Source organism: Ambystoma mexicanum, chromosome 3q (assembly GCF_040938575.1).
Source record: "Ambystoma mexicanum isolate Mex_15411 chromosome 3q, UKY_AmexF1_1, whole genome shotgun sequence".
Lineage (NCBI taxonomy): Eukaryota > Metazoa > Chordata > Amphibia > Caudata > Ambystomatidae > Ambystoma > Ambystoma mexicanum.
The window spans coordinates 1,298,733,337-1,298,753,814 of NC_090926.1; the positions used below are offsets into that span (position 1 = coordinate 1,298,733,337).

The 20,478-nt window shown below is 46.1% G+C and overlaps 1 protein-coding gene across 4 annotated transcripts in view; it reads left to right on the forward strand.

The window, feature by feature from the left end:
• The window catches only part of TRIP10 (thyroid hormone receptor interactor 10), a 530,573-nt gene that overhangs the window by 446,309 nt on the left and 63,786 nt on the right, over positions 1–20,478 (forward strand). For 3 of the 4 annotated variants that reach the window (XM_069604418.1, XM_069604420.1, XM_069604419.1), the window contains 3 exons: positions 5,555–5,758; positions 10,441–10,602; positions 19,989–20,098. In XM_069604418.1, coding sequence (XP_069460519.1) covers positions 5,555–5,758; positions 10,441–10,602; positions 19,989–20,098 — 476 coding nt within the window. The remainder of the gene's footprint in view (positions 1–5,554; positions 5,759–10,440; positions 10,603–19,988; positions 20,099–20,478) is intronic. The other variant, XM_069604421.1, reaches the window with a different exon arrangement.

Sequence of the window (20,478 nt, forward strand, 5' to 3'; positions counted from 1 at the left end):
GCCTCACCCGTCGGTGTCCCACTCCCCACGGACCCCCTATCCAGGGGAGCCTCCCTCACTGGTCCACCCCACAGGAACTGGATCCAATAGCGATGGCCGTGTCCTGGCCACCTGGATGACAGATCCTCGAGGTTAAGACAGGGAGACACCGTCAGGTTTCTCATACTGCGCACTATCGCCATCAGAATGGTCCCCTGGCACTATGGCGGATCCGAAAAGGAGTGTGTGGAGGGGATTAGTTAGTAGGGTATAGGTGAAGTGGAAGGCACTGAGGATAGCCCTCAAGACTTAATCCAATATTTAGCGATTAACATTTATAAATGTAATATTCTACATGGTTTAGACCACTCGGACAGTCTATTTGGATGACATCTCTGAATGAATTTATAATGCAACTAAAACATTTGGATTGTTTGGCTTGTGCAGAATACTGACCTCTAAAGATACCAACATTTTTTATGATGCTGAAAGGTCAACTGGTTTTATAGATGGTAAATACATTTTGTTGCATCAGGATATATATTTAGAACCATCTATTAAAAGGCCTGCCATCAAGAAATGTAAACTTAACTATAAGAACTGGTTAAGACAATGAAGATTTTCTTTAAAAAAATGTTAAATTGCAAGTTATGTTATGAACATTGGCGTCTAATGACACTAAAAGGTTTTGGTATCTGATAAAGATTCCTTAAGGCTCCTAGCATTGCATATGAATGATACAGAAGATTCTGTGCTAATGACACTAAAAGGTTTTGGTATCTGATAAAGATTCCTTAAGGCTCCTAGCATTGCATATGAATGATACAGAAGATTCTGTGCTAATGACACTAAAAGGTTTTGGTATCTGATAAAGATTCCTTAAGGCTCCTAGCATTGCATATGAATGATAAAGAAGATTCTGTGCTAATGACACTAAAAGGTTTTGGTATCTGATAAAGATTCCTTAAGGCTCCTAGCATTGCATATGAATGATACAGAAGATTCTGTGCTAATGACACTAAAAGGTTTTGGTATCTGATAAAGATTCCTTAAGGCTCCTAGCATTGCATATGAATGATACAGAAGATTCTGTGCTAATGACACTAAAAGGTTTTGGTATCTGATAAAGATTCCTTAAGGCTCCTAGCATTGCATATGAATGATAAAGAAGATTCTGTGCTAATGACACTAAAAGGTTTTGGTATCTGATAAAGATTCCTTAAGGCTCCTAGCATTGCATATGAATGATAAAGAAGATTCTGTGCTAATGACACTAAAAGGTTTTGGTATCTGATAAAGATTCCTTAAGGCTCCTAGCATTGCATATGAATGATAAAGAAGATTCTGTGCTAATGACACTAAAAGGTTTTGGTATCTGATAAAGATTCCTTAAGGCTCCTAGCATTGCATATGAATGATACAGAAGATTCTGTGCTAATGACACTAAAAGGTTTTGGTATCTGATAAAGATTCCTTAAGGCTCCTAGCATTGCATATGAATGATACAGAAGATTCTGTGCTAATGACACTAAAAGGTTTTGGTATCTGATAAAGATTCCTTAAGGCTCCTAGCATTGCATATGAATGATAAAGAAGATTCTGTGCTAATGACACTAAAAGGTTTTGGTATCTGATAAAGATTCCTTAAGGCTCCTAGCATTGCATATGAATGATACAGAAGATTCTGTGCTAATGACACTAAAAGGTTTTGGTATCTGATAAAGATTCCTTAAGGCTCCTAGCATTGCATATGAATGATAAAGAAGATTCTGTGCTAATGACACTAAAAGGTTTTGGTATCTGATAAAGATTCCTTAAGGCTCCTAGCATTGCATATGAATGATAAAGAAGATTCTGTGCTAATGACACTAAAAGGTTTTGGTATCTGATAAAGATTCCTTAAGGCTCCTAGCATTGCATATGAATGATACAGAAGATTCTGTGCTAATGACACTAAAAGGTTTTGGTATCTGATAAAGATTCCTTAAGGCTCCTAGCATTGCATATGAATGATACAGAAGATTCTGTGCTAATGACACTAAAAGGTTTTGGTATCTGATAAAGATTCCTTAAGGCTCCTAGCATTGCATATGAATGATAAAGAAGATTCTGTGCTAATGACACTAAAAGGTTTTGGTATCTGATAAAGATTCCTTAAGGCTCCTAGCATTGCATATGAATGATACAGAAGATTCTGTGCTAATGACACTAAAAGGTTTTGGTATCTGATAAAGATTCCTTAAGGCTCCTAGCATTGCATATGAATGATACAGAAGATTCTGTGCTAATGACACTAAAAGGTTTTGGTATCTGATAAAGATTCCTTAAGGCTCCTAGCATTGCATATGAATGATACAGAAGATTCTGTGCTAATGACACTAAAAGGTTTTGGTATCTGATAAAGATTCCTTAAGGCTCCTAGCATTGCATATGAATGATAAAGAAGATTCTGTGCTAATGACACTAAAAGGTTTTGGTATCTGATAAAGATTCCTTAAGGCTCCTAGCATTGCATATGAATGATAAAGAAGATTCTGTGCTAATGACACTAAAAGGTTTTGGTATCTGATAAAGATTCCTTAAGGCTCCTAGCATTGCATATGAATGATACAGAAGATTCTGTGCTAATGACACTAAAAGGTTTTGGTATCTGATAAAGATTCCTTAAGGCTCCTAGCATTGCATATGAATGATACAGAAGATTCTGTGCTAATGACACTAAAAGGTTTTGGTATCTGATAAAGATTCCTTAAGGCTCCTAGCATTGCATATGAATGATACAGAAGATTCTGTGCTAATGACACTAAAAGGTTTTGGTATCTGATAAAGATTCCTTAAGGCTCCTAGCATTGCATATGAATGATAAAGAAGATTCTGTGCTAATGACACTAAAAGGTTTTGGTATCTGATAAAGATTCCTTAAGGCTCCTAGCATTGCATATGAATGATACAGAAGATTCTGTGCTAATGACACTAAAAGGTTTTGGTATCTGATAAAGATTCCTTAAGGCTCCTAGCATTGCATATGAATGATAAAGAAGATTCTGTGCTACTGGTTAGGAGATCCGTAAATGTTCTGAGGGCGCGGTCTATTCCCATCAAGCCCAAGGACCGCATGGGTTGACAAACGTATGGCAAGTGGATCTCACCGTCTGGTCAAAGGTTCTCCATGTTTATATTAGAAAGATCATTGATTCTAATAAGATTCCAGATTCCTGGAAATTGCCAGTTAGGGTCCTGGTATATACAATGGGAGATGGAAATGACCATAATAAGTATAAGCTGGCGGCCCATCTCTGTGCCATGTACAATCTTTAGTGCTATCCTTTTTTAGTGAAATAAGTAATTGGGCTGAGAAAAAATTATCTACTTTATCTATTTCAATCAGGATTTAGGAATTGTCGTTTCACAGTGAAAAATATATATTTTCTTAAGATCCGGTCCACCGGAGCCAAACGTGGTTTGGGGCCTGCCTCTTTTTGCAGCCTACTGTGACGGGTCAGAAGGAGGATGCAGACTCTTTGAGGACTGTTGGGCAGAATTCTCATTTCTGTGTTAATTCCCTTCTACCTTAGAGACCCCAGCTCTTTTGCTGGACTTTAGGACTTTTCATTTTTATCCTGGAGGGAGTGACCTTTTTCTCACTCTCTCATGTGTTTTTTTCTGATTTGGACTCCGTTTCTTTTGGTTTTGGAGTCTGACAAACTCCATAGGCATCACTTTGTATTGTGACACACAGCACCCTCAGTGCAGTGTCACAGAGAAGTCATTTGGTTTTCTCTTAAGGTTTAAATACCTTCTCTTGGATAAACTACTGTTTCCAAGAGAAGTGAAATGAAATTGACTTTACGTACCTTTTTCTCTTTGTAGACCCAGCACACACCATTGTCTACCTTCCCAAGTAAAACATTTTTTATGTTACCCTTACTACAATTAATGGCTGGTGGCAGTGGTTTATTTTTCCTACCATTGTGCGTTTTTACCACAAGCTGAATTCACAGCTGTAGTATTGCACCCATTGGTGCCCATGTTTAAATGGACCTGGTCTTCTTTTTTGCCATTCCTTGTTTGTAAGGTCCTTCTTGATATTTACTGTCCGTGCCAAACAAGGTCTGGTCCCTTTGTTCGTTTTCTCTTTGGCGGGATTCACTGGTGAAGCCCACCTCTGGCTCCAGCGTGTCTGTCAGGGCAGGTAGCAAGGGAGGTTCTCGAAACTCTCTGCTTAGTCTCCTTGGTTACAGGAATGTACCCAAAGGACAGCTACCCTGCTGTGAGAGTGACAGCTAGGCTGCAAATGAATGGGAGAGACTTGCATAAAAGGCAATGTCTTTTGCACGGAAGGCAGTCTCGACCACTGGCCGAAGGAACCGAAGAAGAAATCACAAGTGAAGCTTGCTGCACGCTCCTGGACCGTTGGTTTGCCCGGTGAAGCCTTTTTGCTGTAGACTGACATCTTAACACATTCGTTTGGTTGAGGCTGGGGAAACCCCTCTTAGAACTAGGGTCCGACAGGCTTTTCTCTTTTATTTTCTCACCAATAAATGTTTACAGCCAGAAACATGCCGCCTCTGTGTATGTCCCCCTTTTCCACACCTTTACACTGTATGGTACTCCAAAAGGCATTATCTTAGCATTATCTTAGTAAAAAGAATGCAACCTTAAAGGAAAATGGGACACACTGTACCCTTCAGTGAATGTGGCTTGTTTTACAGTGTAAAAACACAATACAAAGTAAATGTGACAAAAACCTGCTGCACTTGCAGCCATAGGGACTTAGCAATGTCCTCAAAAGATGTGAGTTGAGCAGGTGAGTAGCTCTAAAAGACTCTCACTTTCTGAAAAAGCTGCCAGAATTACAATTCCATAACAGGTAGGCTGGGGGTTGCATTAAAACCAATGGAGGGAGAGTTGTAAAAAGTGGACATTTCTCTAACACGTCTCGCATCAACGGCACTTCCTGGGTTAGGCCAGGCATGAGGTATGTGCATCTGTCATGATAAATGGGTGTCAAGTTGTGAGCGAAAACCGGCATTAGTCTGAGACAGGAGGGCAAGGAAGTGAAGGTATGGGTGGGGGCTAGGGGAAAAGGGTGCAAGTATGTAAATCGCAGGATTAGATATGTGAGCACTAAAGCAAATTCCCTCTGTCCCCCATTCTTCCCTCTGTCCTCCATTCTTCCCTCTGTCCTCCATTCTTCCCTCTGTCCTCCATTCTTCCCTCTGTCCTCCATTCTTCCCTCTGTCCTCCATTCTTCCCTCTGTCCTCCATTCTTCCCTCTGTCCTCGATTCTTCCCTCTGTCCTCCAATGCTTCCCTCTGTCCTCCATTCTTCCCCCGTCCTCCATTCTTCCCTCGTCCTCCATTCTTCCCCTGTCCTCCAATGCTTCCCTCTGTCCTCCAATGCTTCCCTCTGTCCTCCAATGCTTCCCTCTGTCCTCCAATGCTTCCCTCTGTCCTCCATTCTTCCCTCTGTCCTCCATTCTTCCCTCTGTCCTCCATTCTTCCCTCGTCCTCCATTCTTCCCCCGTCCTCCAATGCTTCTCACTGTTTATGATGTATGTTCTTTTCGTCCCTAGGACTCGCTGGCCTTGATTGAAGCTCATAAATCTGGTTTTGATCGACCTGGTGACGTGGAGTTTGAGGACCTGAGTCAGCCAATGAACCGCACTTCCTCTGAAGGTAGCCTGGGGACCCCCAAGGGCACTCTGGACTCACGAGGAGATGCACGGCAGATAGTGAGGCATAAAGGGAAGCGCTGGCTGTTCAGCAAGAAGAACAAGGTGAGCTTTTAGAAGCAGGGCAGAGCCAGACTTCACTGGGAATAGTTACACCAGCCATCCCTGGACTCTGCAAACTCAGGGGTTTACCCGCAACCCAAAGTGAGCCTGTGTCAAAAGTGCCCCTATACCTGAGATGTAATGCCCCCCCCAGGATTTCACAGGCACCCCCTTCCGCCTCCAAAACAGGGCACGCAGCCTTCACTAAATCAGATATGTTGCCCTCTAGCTGACCTGTCCCTAGTATCTGAAACTCACCCTCTCCCTAAATTCCCTTGTGTGTCTTGTGATGGTTTTCTAGAGGCCCCCATTCTTCCTTTTTCTCTGGTAGATGGTTGGTGGTTTCCCTGTTTTCGAGTCAACTTTGTGACCTCTTGACCCCGGCGGTTCTAGTCTCTATTTTCAAGACTCCCTAATCTCCCCATGTCTCTGGTAATACTGTAGTTGCCCTTGCCTTTATTAGTTTGGTGGGCTCCGTTATTTACCTTTCTGGCCTCCATTCTTGCCCCACAGTGTCTAGTCTCTGGTGGAGGATTGCCTAGTCTCAAATAGTGGATGGGTCTGCTGTCTCTGGCCAGAGTTTGTGTGGTCTCTGAAGTTGGTTTGGTAGGATCCGTTTTCATGGAGTCCTCCTAACCTCCCATTGCCTCTGATAGTGATTTCCCTTGTCTCTAGTGGTAGTTTTGTAGGGTCTGTATCCTTGGGAACTCCCCAAACTATGAGGGTAGTTTTCCTTGTTTCAAGTCTTTGTTGGTTGGGCTGTGCCTTCTCTGGGTTCCCCAGTTCCCCATAGTTCATGGTGGGGGATGGTCTTGTCTCTGGTGATGCTTTAGTTTGCTCTGTATTGTTTGGTTCTCCAGTCTCCCCCTTTCTCGTGGTTTGGTGGGCTCTGCGTTCCTGGGATTCCCAATCTTACTTTGTCTTTGGTGGTGGTTTGGTGGGCTCTGCATTCTCGGGGTTCCCTAGTCCCCCCTCACCCCCTAGTTTGTGGTGGGGGGGGGGGGGGTTGTCTTAGCTCTGGTGGTGGTTTAGTTTCCTCTGAATTGTTTGGTTCTCCAGTCTCCCCTTTTCTCGTGGTTTGGTGGGCTCTGCGTTCTTGGGATCCCCAATCTTACTTTGTCTCTGGTGGTGGCTTGGTGGGCTCTGCATTCTCAGGGTTCCCTAGTCCCCCCCAGTCCTCCTATTTTGTGGTGGTGGGAGGTTGTCTGGGCTCTGGTGGTGGTGGTTTAGCTTGCTCTGTATTGTTTGGTTCTCCAGTGTCCCTCTTTCTCGTGGTTTGGTGGGTTCTGCGTTCCTGGGATTCCCAATCTTACTTTGTCTCTGGTGGTGGTTTCATTCTTGAGTTCCACATCTTTCTTTATTGTGGCTATACAATTATCCCTTTATCCATGAGTTCTCCCTTTCAGACGTGTCCTGCTCCCACAATTTAGTGTTTACCCAGACCATTTCTCTTTGTGGTTCTGCAGGTCTCTATTTTGGGGGGTTACTGAGTCTCCCATTGTCTCTGGCCTTGAGCTCCTGCTTTCTGTGTTCTTGGGGTCTCTAGTCTCTAGTGTTCTCACTCTATTTTTGGAAACCCCAAATCCGTGATGGAGAGTGTGCTAGTCTCGCTATTCTTGGGGACTTCAGATTCTAGTAATAGTCTCTGTTTTTGGAGCCCTGAGACTCTGGTAGTGGGGGGGGGGGGCTGTTCTCACTATTTTGGGGGTGCCCCAGTATTCTTTCCGATGGCACTTTAGTGGGCTCTTTATTCTTGGCGTCCACCAGTTTCCACTTATCTATGGTGGTTTAGCGGGCTCTTTATTCTTGGCGTCCTCCAGTTTCCACTTATCTATGGTGGTTTAGCAGGCTCTTTATTCTTGGCGTCCTCCAGTTTCCACTTGTCTATGGTGGTTTAGCGGGCCCTTTATTCTTGGGCTCCTCCAGTTTCCACTTGTCTATGGTGGTTTAGCGGGCTCTTTATTCTTGGGGTCCTCCAGTTTCCACTTATCTATGGTGGTTTAGTGGGCTCTGCATTCTTGTTGTCTGCCAGCCTCCTCTTCTCTCCAATGGTGGTTTCCCTGGCCTCTGGTATTTTGGTGGGGTGCCCCAGTCCTCCTTGGTAATAGTTTCTTGGGGTCTGCATGCATGGTGTTTCCCTGTATTCCTTGTCTGTGGTGGTTTCCCTGGCCTCTGGTATTTTGGTGGGGTTCACCAGTCCTCCTTGGTAATGGTTTCTTGGGGTCTGCATGCATGGTGTTTCCCAGTATTCCTTGTCTGTGGTGGTTTCCCTGGCCTCTGGTATTTTGGTGGGGTTCCCCAGTCCTCCTTGGTAATGGTTTCTTGGGGTCTGCATGCATGGGGTTTCCCAGTATTCCTTGTCTGTGGTGGTTTCCCTGGCCTCTGGTATTTTGGTGGGGTTCCCCAGTCCTCCTTGGTAATGGTTTCTTTGGGTCTGCATGCATGGGGTTTCCCAGTATTCCTTGTCTGTGGTGGTTTCCCTGGCCTCTGGTATTTTGGTGGGGTTCCCCAGTCCTCCTTGGTAATGGTTTCTTGGGGTCTGCATGCATGGGGTTTCCCAGTATTCCTTGTCTGTGGTGGTTTCCCTGGCCTCTGGTATTTTGGTGGGGTTCCCCAGTCCTCCTTGGTAATGGTTTCTTGGGGTCTGCATGCATGGGGTTTCCCAGTATTCCTTGTCTGTGGTGGTTTCCCTGGCCTCTGGTATTTTGGTGGGGTTCCCCAGCCCTCCTTGGTAATGGTTTCTTGGGGTCTGCATGCATGGGGTTTCCCAGTATTCCTTGTCTGTGGTGGTTTCCCTGGCCTCTGGTATTTTGGTGGGGTTCCCCAGTCCTCCTTGGTAATGGTTTCTTTGGGTCTGCATGCATGGGGTTTCCCAGTATTCCTTGTCTGTGGTGGTTTCCCTGGCCTCTGGTATTTTGGTGGGGTTCCCCAGTCCTCCTTGGTAATGGTTTCTTGGGGTCTGCATGCATGGGGTTTCCCAGTATTCCTTGTCTGTGGTGGTTTCCCTGGCCTCTGGTATTTTGGTGGGGTTCCCCAGTCCTCCTTGGTAATGGTTTCTTGGGGTCTGCATGCATGGGGTTTCCCAGTATTCCTTGTCTGTGGTGGTTTCCCTGGCCTCTGGTATTTTGGTGGGGTTCCCCAGCCCTCCTTGGTAATGGTTTCTTGGGGTCTGCATGCATGGGGTTTCCCAGTATTCCTGGCCTCCGCTGGCCATTATTTTCTTGATTTTCCTATTTCACGTTATTGTGGATGTGCTGTTGTACCTATATTCCTGGATTCTCCTCTTACCACTAATTGTAGGGGTGCCTTGATCATTTCTCGTAGTGGTTCGGCAGATCTGTGTATTTTGGGGTCATCCAATGCCCCCTGGTCTCTGGTGATGAGTTCTAGGTGTCTGTAGCTTGAGGTACCTCAGTCTCTGATTTGCTACCTTTCTCTTGTATGGTTCCCGGGGTCTGGTCACTTCTAGTGGTGGATGAACTGGTGTCCTTGATTTTGGGGTCCAGAGACTCTGGTAGTGGGTTTGTTGGTCTATTCTAGGTATGATTGGTTATTTATAATGCGCTTAATACCCAGAGGTTTCTTAGCGCCGACCCGGGAATCGAACCTGTGTTGCTCAGTGTCGTTTTGCTTCCAAGGCGAGCACGTTGCCCTTGAGCTATCCTCCCGTGATTCGTGGGATACCTAGTATCTTTATTAGCATTTATAAAGCGCTCAAGAGCCCTTAGGCATCGGGTGGTTACATAGGATGCAGAGAAACTTGGTTGGAGGAGTTTAGTTTTCCCCGTTCTTGGAAGGCACCCGCATGGGTCGGCAGATATCTGTGATGATGGTCCCATGGTGGTCCCTATTTTATGGATGCCAGAGTTTACCCTGTACTCTGGTGGTAGTTCTGATGGCCTCACTGTGTCCATCATTTGGGTTTGGTATGTCGATTATTGTAGTCCCAGGTTTCTCCTGTCCTCAGGTAGTGATTTCCTTGTGTCTCCATGAATCTTGTGTCGCTCCAACCTCTTTGTTGAGGTGGTTTGAGGACCTCTCTTTTCCTAGGTTTCCAGTGCCCATTTTATTTAGTGGTTGTTTGATGACCTCTCTTTACTTAGATCCTCACATCCCCTTGTATTTGGTGGTGGTTTAAGGTCCTCTCTTTACTTAGATTCCCAGTTTCCCTTGTAGTTGGTGTTGGTTTGAGGACCTCTTTTGTTAGATTGCCAGTTCCCCTTGTATGGTGGTGGTTGCTTGTTCTCTGTTCTTGAAGTCCCCCATCCAACCATGTCTCTTGTGGTGTTCTGCTATGCTAGTCTGTGTATGGGGTCCCTTGCTCTCCCATTTTCCTGGATAGTGCTCTGTTGGTCCCTCTGTTCCTAGTGTCCCTCAATCTCTCATCGCCTCTGATGTTGACTTTCTACTCTTTCAGCACTCCTAGGCAGAGGCCGAGCCAGGATTTCCTAACAGAAGCTAATGTTGCTGGGCCCACCGCTGTGATATTAACATCTGCTGAGTGGGCAATTGGCAGATTCTGGGTGGGCCTGGCACGGTCAGACCTTACCCTGTCTACACCTCTGCTCATAGAGGAACTTCCCATTCTTGGGGGTACTTCTGTCTCTACTCATTGGTGGTGGTCTTCTTATTTCTTATCTGAGCTTTCCCTTGTTTTTGTTTTTCCTCTCTCTCCCTCCCCTCAGCTTCCACCCCCTCCCCTTCTTCCCTCAAACTCCCCCCACTCGCCTGCTGCTAATGGACCCCTGTCGACGAGGTTCAGCCGGGATCCACTGTCCTACTGTTTGAATGAGATCACTCGGACAGTGAAACCCCGGATCCCGTCCTTCCGAAATCTGAAGCGGGGGGTAAGTTTGCTCTTCTTCTTCTATAAACGTCAAGTAATGCGCCTAGTGTGCCATGGTGTGAGAGGGATTTAGCAGTGTGTGGCCCGTTCCATTGTGTTTTCCATGCTATTGAGGATCGTAGCTATGTGAGAACTGGGAGAGACTATTCATAAGGCCCTCCAGAGTGTACTATAGCAGTGGCCCCTCAGGCGTGCTCTGATGGGAAAGTACTGGAAGGTGCTCAGCAAGATTGATATGCATCTGGCCACTAGAACGCAAGGTCTTTGCTCACCTGCCAGACACTGTCTTGGACTCACAAATCCAGCAGGGCACAGCCTGTCAACAAGGCTTTGTTGTGGGGTGAACACCAGACAGACATAGGCTAAATAAAGGCTTGCTATTTATACTCAAAGAATTATATACCGAGCTAGCACTCTCACCCTCTGCCTCACTCTAGCGCTCTCTCCCACAAAGAAAAACACACTCACTCGCACACTGTCCGTCTTTCTCTGTCTATCTCTGTCTCCATCTCTCTCCAACTCTGTCTCTCTTTCTCTCTCTCTATGCGCTCTTTCTCTGCGCTCACACTCACTTTATGCTTTCTCTCTCTGCACTCTTTGTCGGTCTCTCTGTTTGAGTCTTTCTATGTGGGCGAGTTGTCTGGAGCACATTGGCCATAGACACCTTGAACATGTCAGTTGCCTGACCAGGGGACACACACAATGATCTCTTGAGGCAGGGTGGGGCTGTGCTCTTTTGCAAAGCAACTATTAAAAATAAAAGCACATTATTAAATTGTACCATTATTTTCTGATAGATTATCATTCCAAGATGCACGTTTTGGTACACTCCAATTGTACTTTTTCAAAAATACCTTTTGAGTGTGTGGACTGAATAATAACACCATCGAGGTTTCCAACCTGCTTTCCATAAAATCAAAGAACATGTTGGTAACATGAGAATGACATCAGATATTTGTATTTGACACATGATTCTGTAATAAAAGGGTTGTATGCTTGAATCACTAAGTACATAATGCACACTGGACTTGATGATGTTCATTTCATTTTTCACAATACTTACCCGAGCAATAAAATGCCTGCAACATAGAACCATATTCACTTATTCAGACGGCCTGAGGATGTGGAGGTGAGCATTGAAGTGCTGCGACCTCATTCACTACCATGGGCGGAATTTTAGGTGGGACAATGGTGTTTGTCCCCACCAGCCTTCGTGGCAAAACATTTTGTCTCCCTCATTTGACAGGTGCCACTTTCCTTTAGAGGTCCCGATCCCCCAATATTTTCAACAAAGTTAATCAACCGGTCACTACATTGGGGTCCAAAGGTCATCAGAAGATAGATACCTGCATATTAATTTATTTATTGCACTTATTACACGCCCAAACCCGGAGGTATCACAGCGTTGATTACTTAGAAAACTTTTCTGGTTACAAATTGTTACAAAACAGATACGAATCAAACCGGATACAGTAGTGAAATGCACATAGACTGGAAAGGGCCAATCTGGCCATAGCAATAGGGTTGCGGTTGCCATCATACTAGTTACATTTGTTAAATAGCCGTGTTTTGATAAGCTTCTTAAAGGGCAGGTGTGAAGGCTCGTTTCTAATGTGCATGGGCAGGGTGTTCCAGATCTTGGGTGCCGCTGCTGGGAAGCTGGAGCCACACCCCCTGAAGCTCTTGAATCGAGGGGCAAACGGGTGTGTGCTAGATCCAGATCGAAGGGATCCTGTAGATCTTTTTCTTGTGACAGTTATTCAGGTAGGAAGGGCCGTCCTTAGTCATGCATTTATGTGCAGTGGTCAGTGTCTTGAATAGGATTCTAGCTTGGAATAGGAGCCAGTGTACTTCCCTCCTAATGTGGGATATGTGGTCATTTCTTTTTAGTCCGAAGGCTGCCCTATTTGATAGCTGTGCATATGCGGAGTTCCTAATATACAGACATCCTAAGAGAAGTATGTGTAGGATTAAGGCTAATTAGAACATAGGACCAAATTAAATGCCTTGAAACCCACCTGTCCTGATTTCACTTTAACTACTAACAATGGGAATCAACAGTGTGCTTGTTGTTGGGCTAATCTCTGTAACAATAAACATGATGGCTGTGCCTTCATTTCAAGCAACAAGTCTGCGTTTCGTAACTCTCAATCTGCGGATCCTTCCTCAGCCATGTGTCGTCACATCTTAAGTTACACAGTCTTGGGTTTGGAGCATCTCCAAACTTCCTTCTTGGCTATTTGTTCTGTAGAGTCAGGTCATTCTAGACTCCTGGGAAACCTGTCATCTTAATCCTGGGGCCCCATGTTAGGCCATGATAATGGCATGAGTAACTGCTGTAGAAGCCCCAAAGCTTCCACAAAGGGGCTGGCCACCTGAGTTGCCCGGCTGGCTTGATCGGGGGTCCTTTCTCCCTTCCCTCCTTAGGGTATTGGCTCTGGTCCTCAACTCCCTGTCCTTATCTACCTCCTTGATGAGTCATATTTGTCTTCTCCCTAAGGGAACGTTTCCTGCACCCCTTGCCCTCTTATTTCCTCTCTTCCTCACTTTGCCTCCTCAAAACATCCTCACACCGCCTTCACCCGCACCCCTCAGTTTTAGGGTGTACCTGCTTCGCTCTTATCCCCCTCTGGTATTATCCTCCAACCTCCTTGCAGATGGTGCTCTTCTCACTTCCTTCTTTGCTGATGTTCCCTTTAACACCTTCCTTGAACTTCCTCCTCCCCTCTTCCTTGGCTCTTTTCAATCTCCTCCTGAACACATTACACTGCCGGTCCTCCGATGTCACTCCCACCCGCCTCCTGACCACATTCCTCTGCCTCACTGCTAATGCCCCTCCTTTTTTTGCCTCAGCACATTCCTCTGCCTGAAGTTGTCTCCTCTACACTCCTCCCTCTCCTGCATGGCCCTCCCTCTTGTTACCACTCTTCTGGTCTCCTCTCACCAGTTTCCTGCTGCTCTTCGTCTCCCGTCTCAATCAGTCAATTCCATTGGATTACAATGCAACGAGAGGAGATGCATAAAAGCAAGTCAAAACATATCACACTGTAAACGAATAAAGGAAGCAACTCCCCCAACATGTCTATAAAGCGATTCCACGCACACTTCTTCTAGCACCCGTACATTTTACTATAGAGCCCTCCAATACTGAGGCTCAGTCATCTATTTTGCGACAGCATAGTTCTTTTTTAGTTTGGGGAATTGGGTGGCACTTTAGTGCCACCTAAAAGTGAGAACTGTTGCATTGGAGTACAGATGGGGAGAAATGGCATATGAGGAGGAACACAAAACTTCTAGGTGCTTGAGTATTTGCCCACTCATTGACTGCCCATGGACGTGGCCATTCCCGGCCAGTTCCTGCCTGCCTGAATCTCCACCTCATGCGTACTCCTTGAGCTCGCTTTAAGCCTTTCTATCAAACTTAACACTCAAAGTGCCTGCCAGTGTGTTTTCAAAGCCTTCTTCTGAGAGTTAATCACTTTGGTTACTTCAGCTTCCAGTAGTTACTTAGGTTTCACCCCAGAAGCCTCACCTTTTATACAGTTCCAGCACGCACCCCTCTGCAATCTCTCTCAGCATTTCACAGAAACGGGCATTTGGCTGTCCAATCAGGACAGTGTGAGAAACCCGAGGGCTTTCTCCCTTAAGGACCCCAGGGATTCTTTGTTCCGGTAGCCAGGGCACAGCCAGTGCCTTTGGAACCAGATCCTGGGGGTGGACCAGTGAGGGAGGATCACTTGAGCAGGGGGTCCTTGGGGACAGTTGGAGGAATGCCCCCGGGAGACACGCAGTATTCCCCCACTTTTTAGACAAACCCCTACCCGACGCTTTTCTCACCTTCAAAGGTTTTTGTAAGTCCTGTCCCGTTGCTCCCTCCCTAATTCCAGCAGATAACCACATTAAAGGGAGGTGAAATAGAACAAACACAACACCCTATATTTCACAACAATATTGTCCCCATTCCTCTGACAAAAATCTGCATCTTTATCCTTTTCTTTTTTGTAAAACACTAAAACACCCAAAATTCCTCCCGAGTGCATTTTCTAGAAACCACTAGAACGAGGAAGAAGAAACCAAGAGATAGAAAGTTTACCCATAGGAATCAATGCATTAAGGATTCCCATGGGCGGTCGCCATTTTGTTCCATTAACAAGGTCAGGCAGGGCTGGACAACTGTTCCCACCAGACTCCAGTTAACACTCCCTTTGAGTATAACAGGTGGAGCACTGAGACACACTTTGAGCGAGCTGGGGATGCGGTGTGGACCAAAGGAGCCGAAGAGCAGAGGAGAGTGCTTAAAGAACCCTGGAGAGTCTGGAAGGGAGCTGAGGGTCAAGACCCAGATCCTGTGTTGTTGAAGGGCTTCAGCAGGGCTGATGAGCTGTGCCGTCCAAGATCTGTCTAATTACACGATCACAAAATTGAATTCAATTTTGACCACATGCTAAATTGTTTAGGGGTAAATCAAAGGCATGTGAGAGTTCATTTGTATATAAAAATCGATTTGAGTATGTGCAGACAGCTAAATATATAATTTATTAAAATTATGTATCACAGTACGTCTATTTGATTTGAAATTATATCATCAAGGTTGCTCTTATATAGCCGAGTATTGAGCAAAGATATTTGTATACTAGTGAATTTCAATTTAGGTGGACTTTCAATTTAGTTGACTACAACAGGAAGGTGTTAAATTAATATCTTGGAATAGATTTCAACACTTTAACAAACTAATCTAATTCGCAAGATTGATTTTGTAACCTGAGAAATGCCTTTTTATGTACCCTAAACAATTTAGCATGTGGTCAAAATTTAATTACATTTTGTGATCGGCCAATTAGACAGAGCACAGTGGCTTTAATGACAACAGCGTACCTTTGAGCAAATAATATAATGACCAATCTTACCTTCTTTCACCTGCAGAGGAGAGAGATCTAACCCCCTAAACCCTCACTCTGCCTGGAGAAACGTTTGATGCTCAGAGAGTTGGAGGTGGCTGAGCGAAGGGCTTGAGAAGGAAGGTATTTTGGAAGAGAGAGTTGGCTGTAGTGCTGAAACTGTTGGGTAGGATTGATGTAGTAACCCTGTGTGAGACTACATTATCTGCTTGGCATTAGGTAACCCACCGTTTGGTATAGGTCTGTACTACACAAGTTGGTAGTGTCACTGAGCAGCCAGGCCTATCTCAAGAGGGGTAAATGTGAGCTGGTTTCAGTCATAGATATTTATCTATCAAGTTTTAAATAAGCGTTCTTTAAAAAGGCAATTCATGTAACAATGTAAATATAGTTTAAAATTACTTTTCAGAATCAGAGCAAGTTAGTTGATAATCTTTGGATCTGCTTCTTACACAATTCCTACACCCTGAGGTGACTTCATTCACAAGGACAGTAATGGCATTTATATATCACACTGAATACACTTTGCAGATTCTGAGGTTGCAGAAAGGAAAGGTTTAAGGAAGGAAAAGGGTTAAACAGGTTCTCAGTATATGTGAGGACACTTAATCTTCCAATGAAATCTAGACAAGCCTTTCCCAGCAGTAACAGTTTCCACTAAGCTACCACCTATGATACAATATCAAAGTCAATGGACTAGAAGAGTCTGCAGGGAGCCAGGACAGCCAAAGTCAATTTGAAACAGTCTATGGAGCTGATGCACTTCTTAGAATCAACGTCTTGCGCAAGGTTAGAGAGTTTATTAGGAAAATCACCTGCATGGTCACAAGCTGTTAAGACTGTGAAACAGAGTTGGAATCAACTCCAAAGGTAAGCCACTGCCTGCAAATCTCAACTGAGAAAAGCACAGCTACAAGACAATGAGGCAAGTACCCCAAGTCTAAACACTACCTCTGGTTATGAAGAAGAGTGGTCCAGCTGGATTATGTCCTGTTGCAGCAATGCCGACCTCGCGTTCCTGAGCCTCAGTCGTGGGAACAAAAGGGAGGATGTCTGGAGGGCTCCTGCGGCGGTACTTGGGAGGTAGTCTAAAGCTACAGGCTCTTCTCGGTTCAGCAGCACTTTGCGGTTTCAGCATTTAGCAAACAGCACCGTCGCGGATCTCGGATCTCTGATACAGGTTGGGGTTCCTTCCCTCCATGGTCCTGCACTCTGGGGAGGGACTTGAGCTCTGGTCGTCCTGCTTCTGGGGGGTCCTTGGGAGACTCCTGGAGCGACTGCTGGAGCTTCTAGCTTAATTTCACACGTTGCACTCGACTACGGATTACTCGATCCCTGGCACTCGGTTCGTGCAGCAGCGAAGAAGTACAGCCAGTCGGGGAAGATGGTCCAGTGGAGTTCGTCTCGGGGTTAGTTGGCCCCACTAACCCAAGGGAAGACGTTGTCCCTTCCGGAGCTTCTTTGGAATTGAAAAAGGAGTTTCAGCACAGCAGCAGGGCTTCATCTGGCAATTCAAAGGTCCAGGAGGATGCAGCAAGCTTCGTTCACGGTTTCTGCGTCTGGTGTTTCTCCCAGTGGTCGACTCTGCCCCTAGTGCCAAAACCCTCACCTTTTAAGCAGGTTTCTCCCATTTATGCACAGCCTAGGCTGTCAATCACACAGCGGGGTGACTATCCTGAAAGCTAACCAATCAGGTAGCACACTGGTAGGAAAAAGTAAACCACTGCCACCAGCCATTTAACGTATTGAGGGTAACATACATTTTTTTTTTTTACATGAGAATGTAGGAAAAGGGGCTTCTAGATAACCTTCTTCCCCCACCCCAGCACTCCACATAAAATGGTGTGTGCTGGGCCTACAAAGAGAAAAGGTAAGTAAAGTCATTTTCACTTTACTATTCTTGGGAACGGTAGTAGAAATCTAAATGATTTCTCAGTGACACTGCACTGAGGGTGCTGTGTGTCACCATACAACAGTAAATGCCTATGGAGTTTGTCAGACTCGAAAATCAGTGGAAACACATAATCCAAAACAGGTCAAAACGCATGAGTGAGAAAAAGGTCTCTCACTCCAGGGTTAAAATTCAAAAGTCCTAAAGTCCTTGTGGACGATACAGAGGGTCTTGAACTTGATCCTTGCAGCCACAGGGAGCCAGTGGAGAGATTTCAGTGCTGGAGGGATACGGTCCCTGGGGTTGAGGCCAAGGATAATCTCGCAGTCCTGTTCTGGATTAGTTGCAGAGGTCAGGGCGTAGAGGAGGGCAAATTGAGAAAGAGGCTGTTGTAGTCCACCCTAGAGAGAACCAGGGTGCTTCTCAGTGAAAGTAAGAAAAGGAAGAATACTTCTGAGGAGTTGCAGCTGGTAGTGGTCCTTCTTGGCAAGGTCTGTGATATGAGGAAAGAAGGAGAGAGTGGAGTCGAAGATGACACCAAGGTTTTTTGCCTCACAGGAAGGCGAACAAGAGGGCCCAAGAAGGGCGGCCAGAGTGAGAGAGGGAAAGTGGGAGCAGGGGTCCCAATGAGAAGGATCTCCATTTTACTGGCATTAAGGCAGAGATCGTTGTAGGCACACCAATCCTGTATCACAGCTAGACAGTCAGGAATGAGCGAGGTAGGGGAGGAGGTTGAGGGGAGCCTGAAAGAGAGCAGAGTGCCATCTACATTGTAAGTTAGAGTAGAGATCAGGTGGGCCAAAGGGGCCAAGTAGACATTGAAGAGCCAGGGTGAAACGATAGAGCCCTGGGGAACACCACATGTGGAGAGAGAGGTGGTGAAGAGAAAGGACCCAAGCTGGACATGGGAGGGTCGGTCTAGGAGGAAGAAGCCTGATACATGATGCCCAGGTTCTCACAGAGAGGATTGATCAGGATACCGTGATTGACCGTGTCAAAAGCAGAGGAAAGGTCAAAGAGGGTGAGGACAGAAGGGAATGCTGGAGTCAAGGTTAGAGAGCAGATGTTTGCAGGTATTCAGGAGAGCAGTTTCCATGTGTCTGGCTGCTCTGAAGCCAGACTGATGGTCATGGAGACCACAAACAGATTTAGTGGAGAGAGTAAGCTGGGAGATGGCCTGCTTTTCCAGGAGTTTGCCTAGGAAAGGAGTGATGGAGATCGGGCGATAGTTTGCCGGACAGGCAGGATCGGCAGAAGGCTTTTTAAGGAGGGGGTGCACATCTTCAGGGCTTTTCTCGCTCTTTCTCCCCACTGGTGCTTCTCAGTATTCTTCCCTCTCTTGGGCATTGCTCACTCTTTCACCCCACTGGGGTTTCTCGGTATTCTCCCCTCTTGGGTATTTCTCACTCTCCCCACTCTGGGCTTTCTCCGTATTCTCCCCTATTGGGTATTTCTCTCTCTTTCTCTCCACTCTGGGGTTTCTCAGTATTCTTCCCTCTCTGGGGCCTGTCTCACTCTTTCTCCCCACTCTGGGGTTTCTCAGTATTCTCCCTTCTTGGGCATTTCTCACTTTCTCCCCACTCTGGGGTTTCTCGATATTCTCCCCTCTTGGGCATTTCTCACTCTTTCTCCCCACTCTGGGGTTTTCTCAGTATTCACCCCTCTTGGGCATTTCTCTCTTTCTCCCCACTCTGGGGCTCCTTGGTTCTTCTCACACCACGTGGCTTCTAGCTCTCTCTCGCCTTGCTGCCCATCCCCCGTTCCTCTGGAGCCACTGCGTTATAGTGTGTGACCAGCATTCCTCCTGAGGGCTGTGTCTGCTGTGTTCTTCTCTCAATGTTCACTTGTTTGGTGTGGGGATTCGGGTCTATCATCTCTACCTCGGTCCTCTGAGGTACTCCGTGCTGGTTCTGGTTGTTCGCCTGGTGTGATTCATCGTCCTCTTCCAGTGCAGATCTCCGGGCGTGATGAAACGACCCATGCCCAACGTGCACGGCAGCGCTGTTGAACTATGCGGGCTGCGCAGCTACTTCTTCCTGATTGGGTCTTGATCTGACGTGCCTTTGGGAGGCTGGTCTTCCTGCTGTTCTGCTGCCTTCCATAAGGAGGATTGAATAAAGTTGTTGTCAGAAGCTGTGCTAGCCATAAAAGGGGCGTGGGGTTTTCATACCCCTTTACTGCTATATACCCCACAAAGGTGTTAGTATCTGGGAGGAGGGATGGTGGTTTAAGTCCCTGTCCCCTAATGTGCAGTCACGAGATGAGGGATACCGCTTGCTTTGTCCCCTAGGGCGTGTTAAGCGTAGCAGGCTCACCTCCCTAGTCCCCGACGGGGTGGCTCACCCTTCGTCACAGCTGGTAAAGCCTTGGGTGAAGCATGCATGGACTGTAACTTCTGCTGATGTATGTTTTAGATATGTGTGGATTTTAATTGCAGGTATGTATTGTTTCTCCAAGTTGTGTGTAAAGCATGCTGTGGGTGTGGGGTCATGTTTAGTACTTTTGTATGTGTGTCCAGCAGGGGTGCAAAATGTTGTGTACAACCTAAACCTTGCATGAGCTTGGAGTGACATGCCACTCCGTGTTTTTGGATGACAGGCGGTTATTAGTGAGGATTTCAGTCACCTGCCCCCTGAGCAGAGGCGGAAGAAATTACAGCAGAAAATGGATGAATGGAGCCGGGAACTGCAGAAAGAACACGATCAGAGGTGAGCATTGGGCTTTACACGAGCAGGGGGGGCAGAGAGGAGGGGGGGGTCTGATGCTGGAGTGGCCATGATGGGTGAAGATGTTTGGGAGAGAGCACAGATGACCGTGCAAGCGAGTTGCACATGGAGCTGAGGGATGGAGGCCTGCTTAAGGGGCAGCATGAAGGAATTATAGGTGCACATGCTTAATCTTCACTCTGGGATGTGTCTGCAATGGAATCGGGTCTTTGATTACAACTTTAGGAATTGTGGATGTGACCATGGTGTCCTGCATAGATGGAGGCCTCGATCCTTAGCACGCCCGGCCCCTGGGAATGACTGCAAGAGCTGCACTTTGAGCTCCTTCCTGCTGCATTGGGATATGCCTGTGATCCACAAGC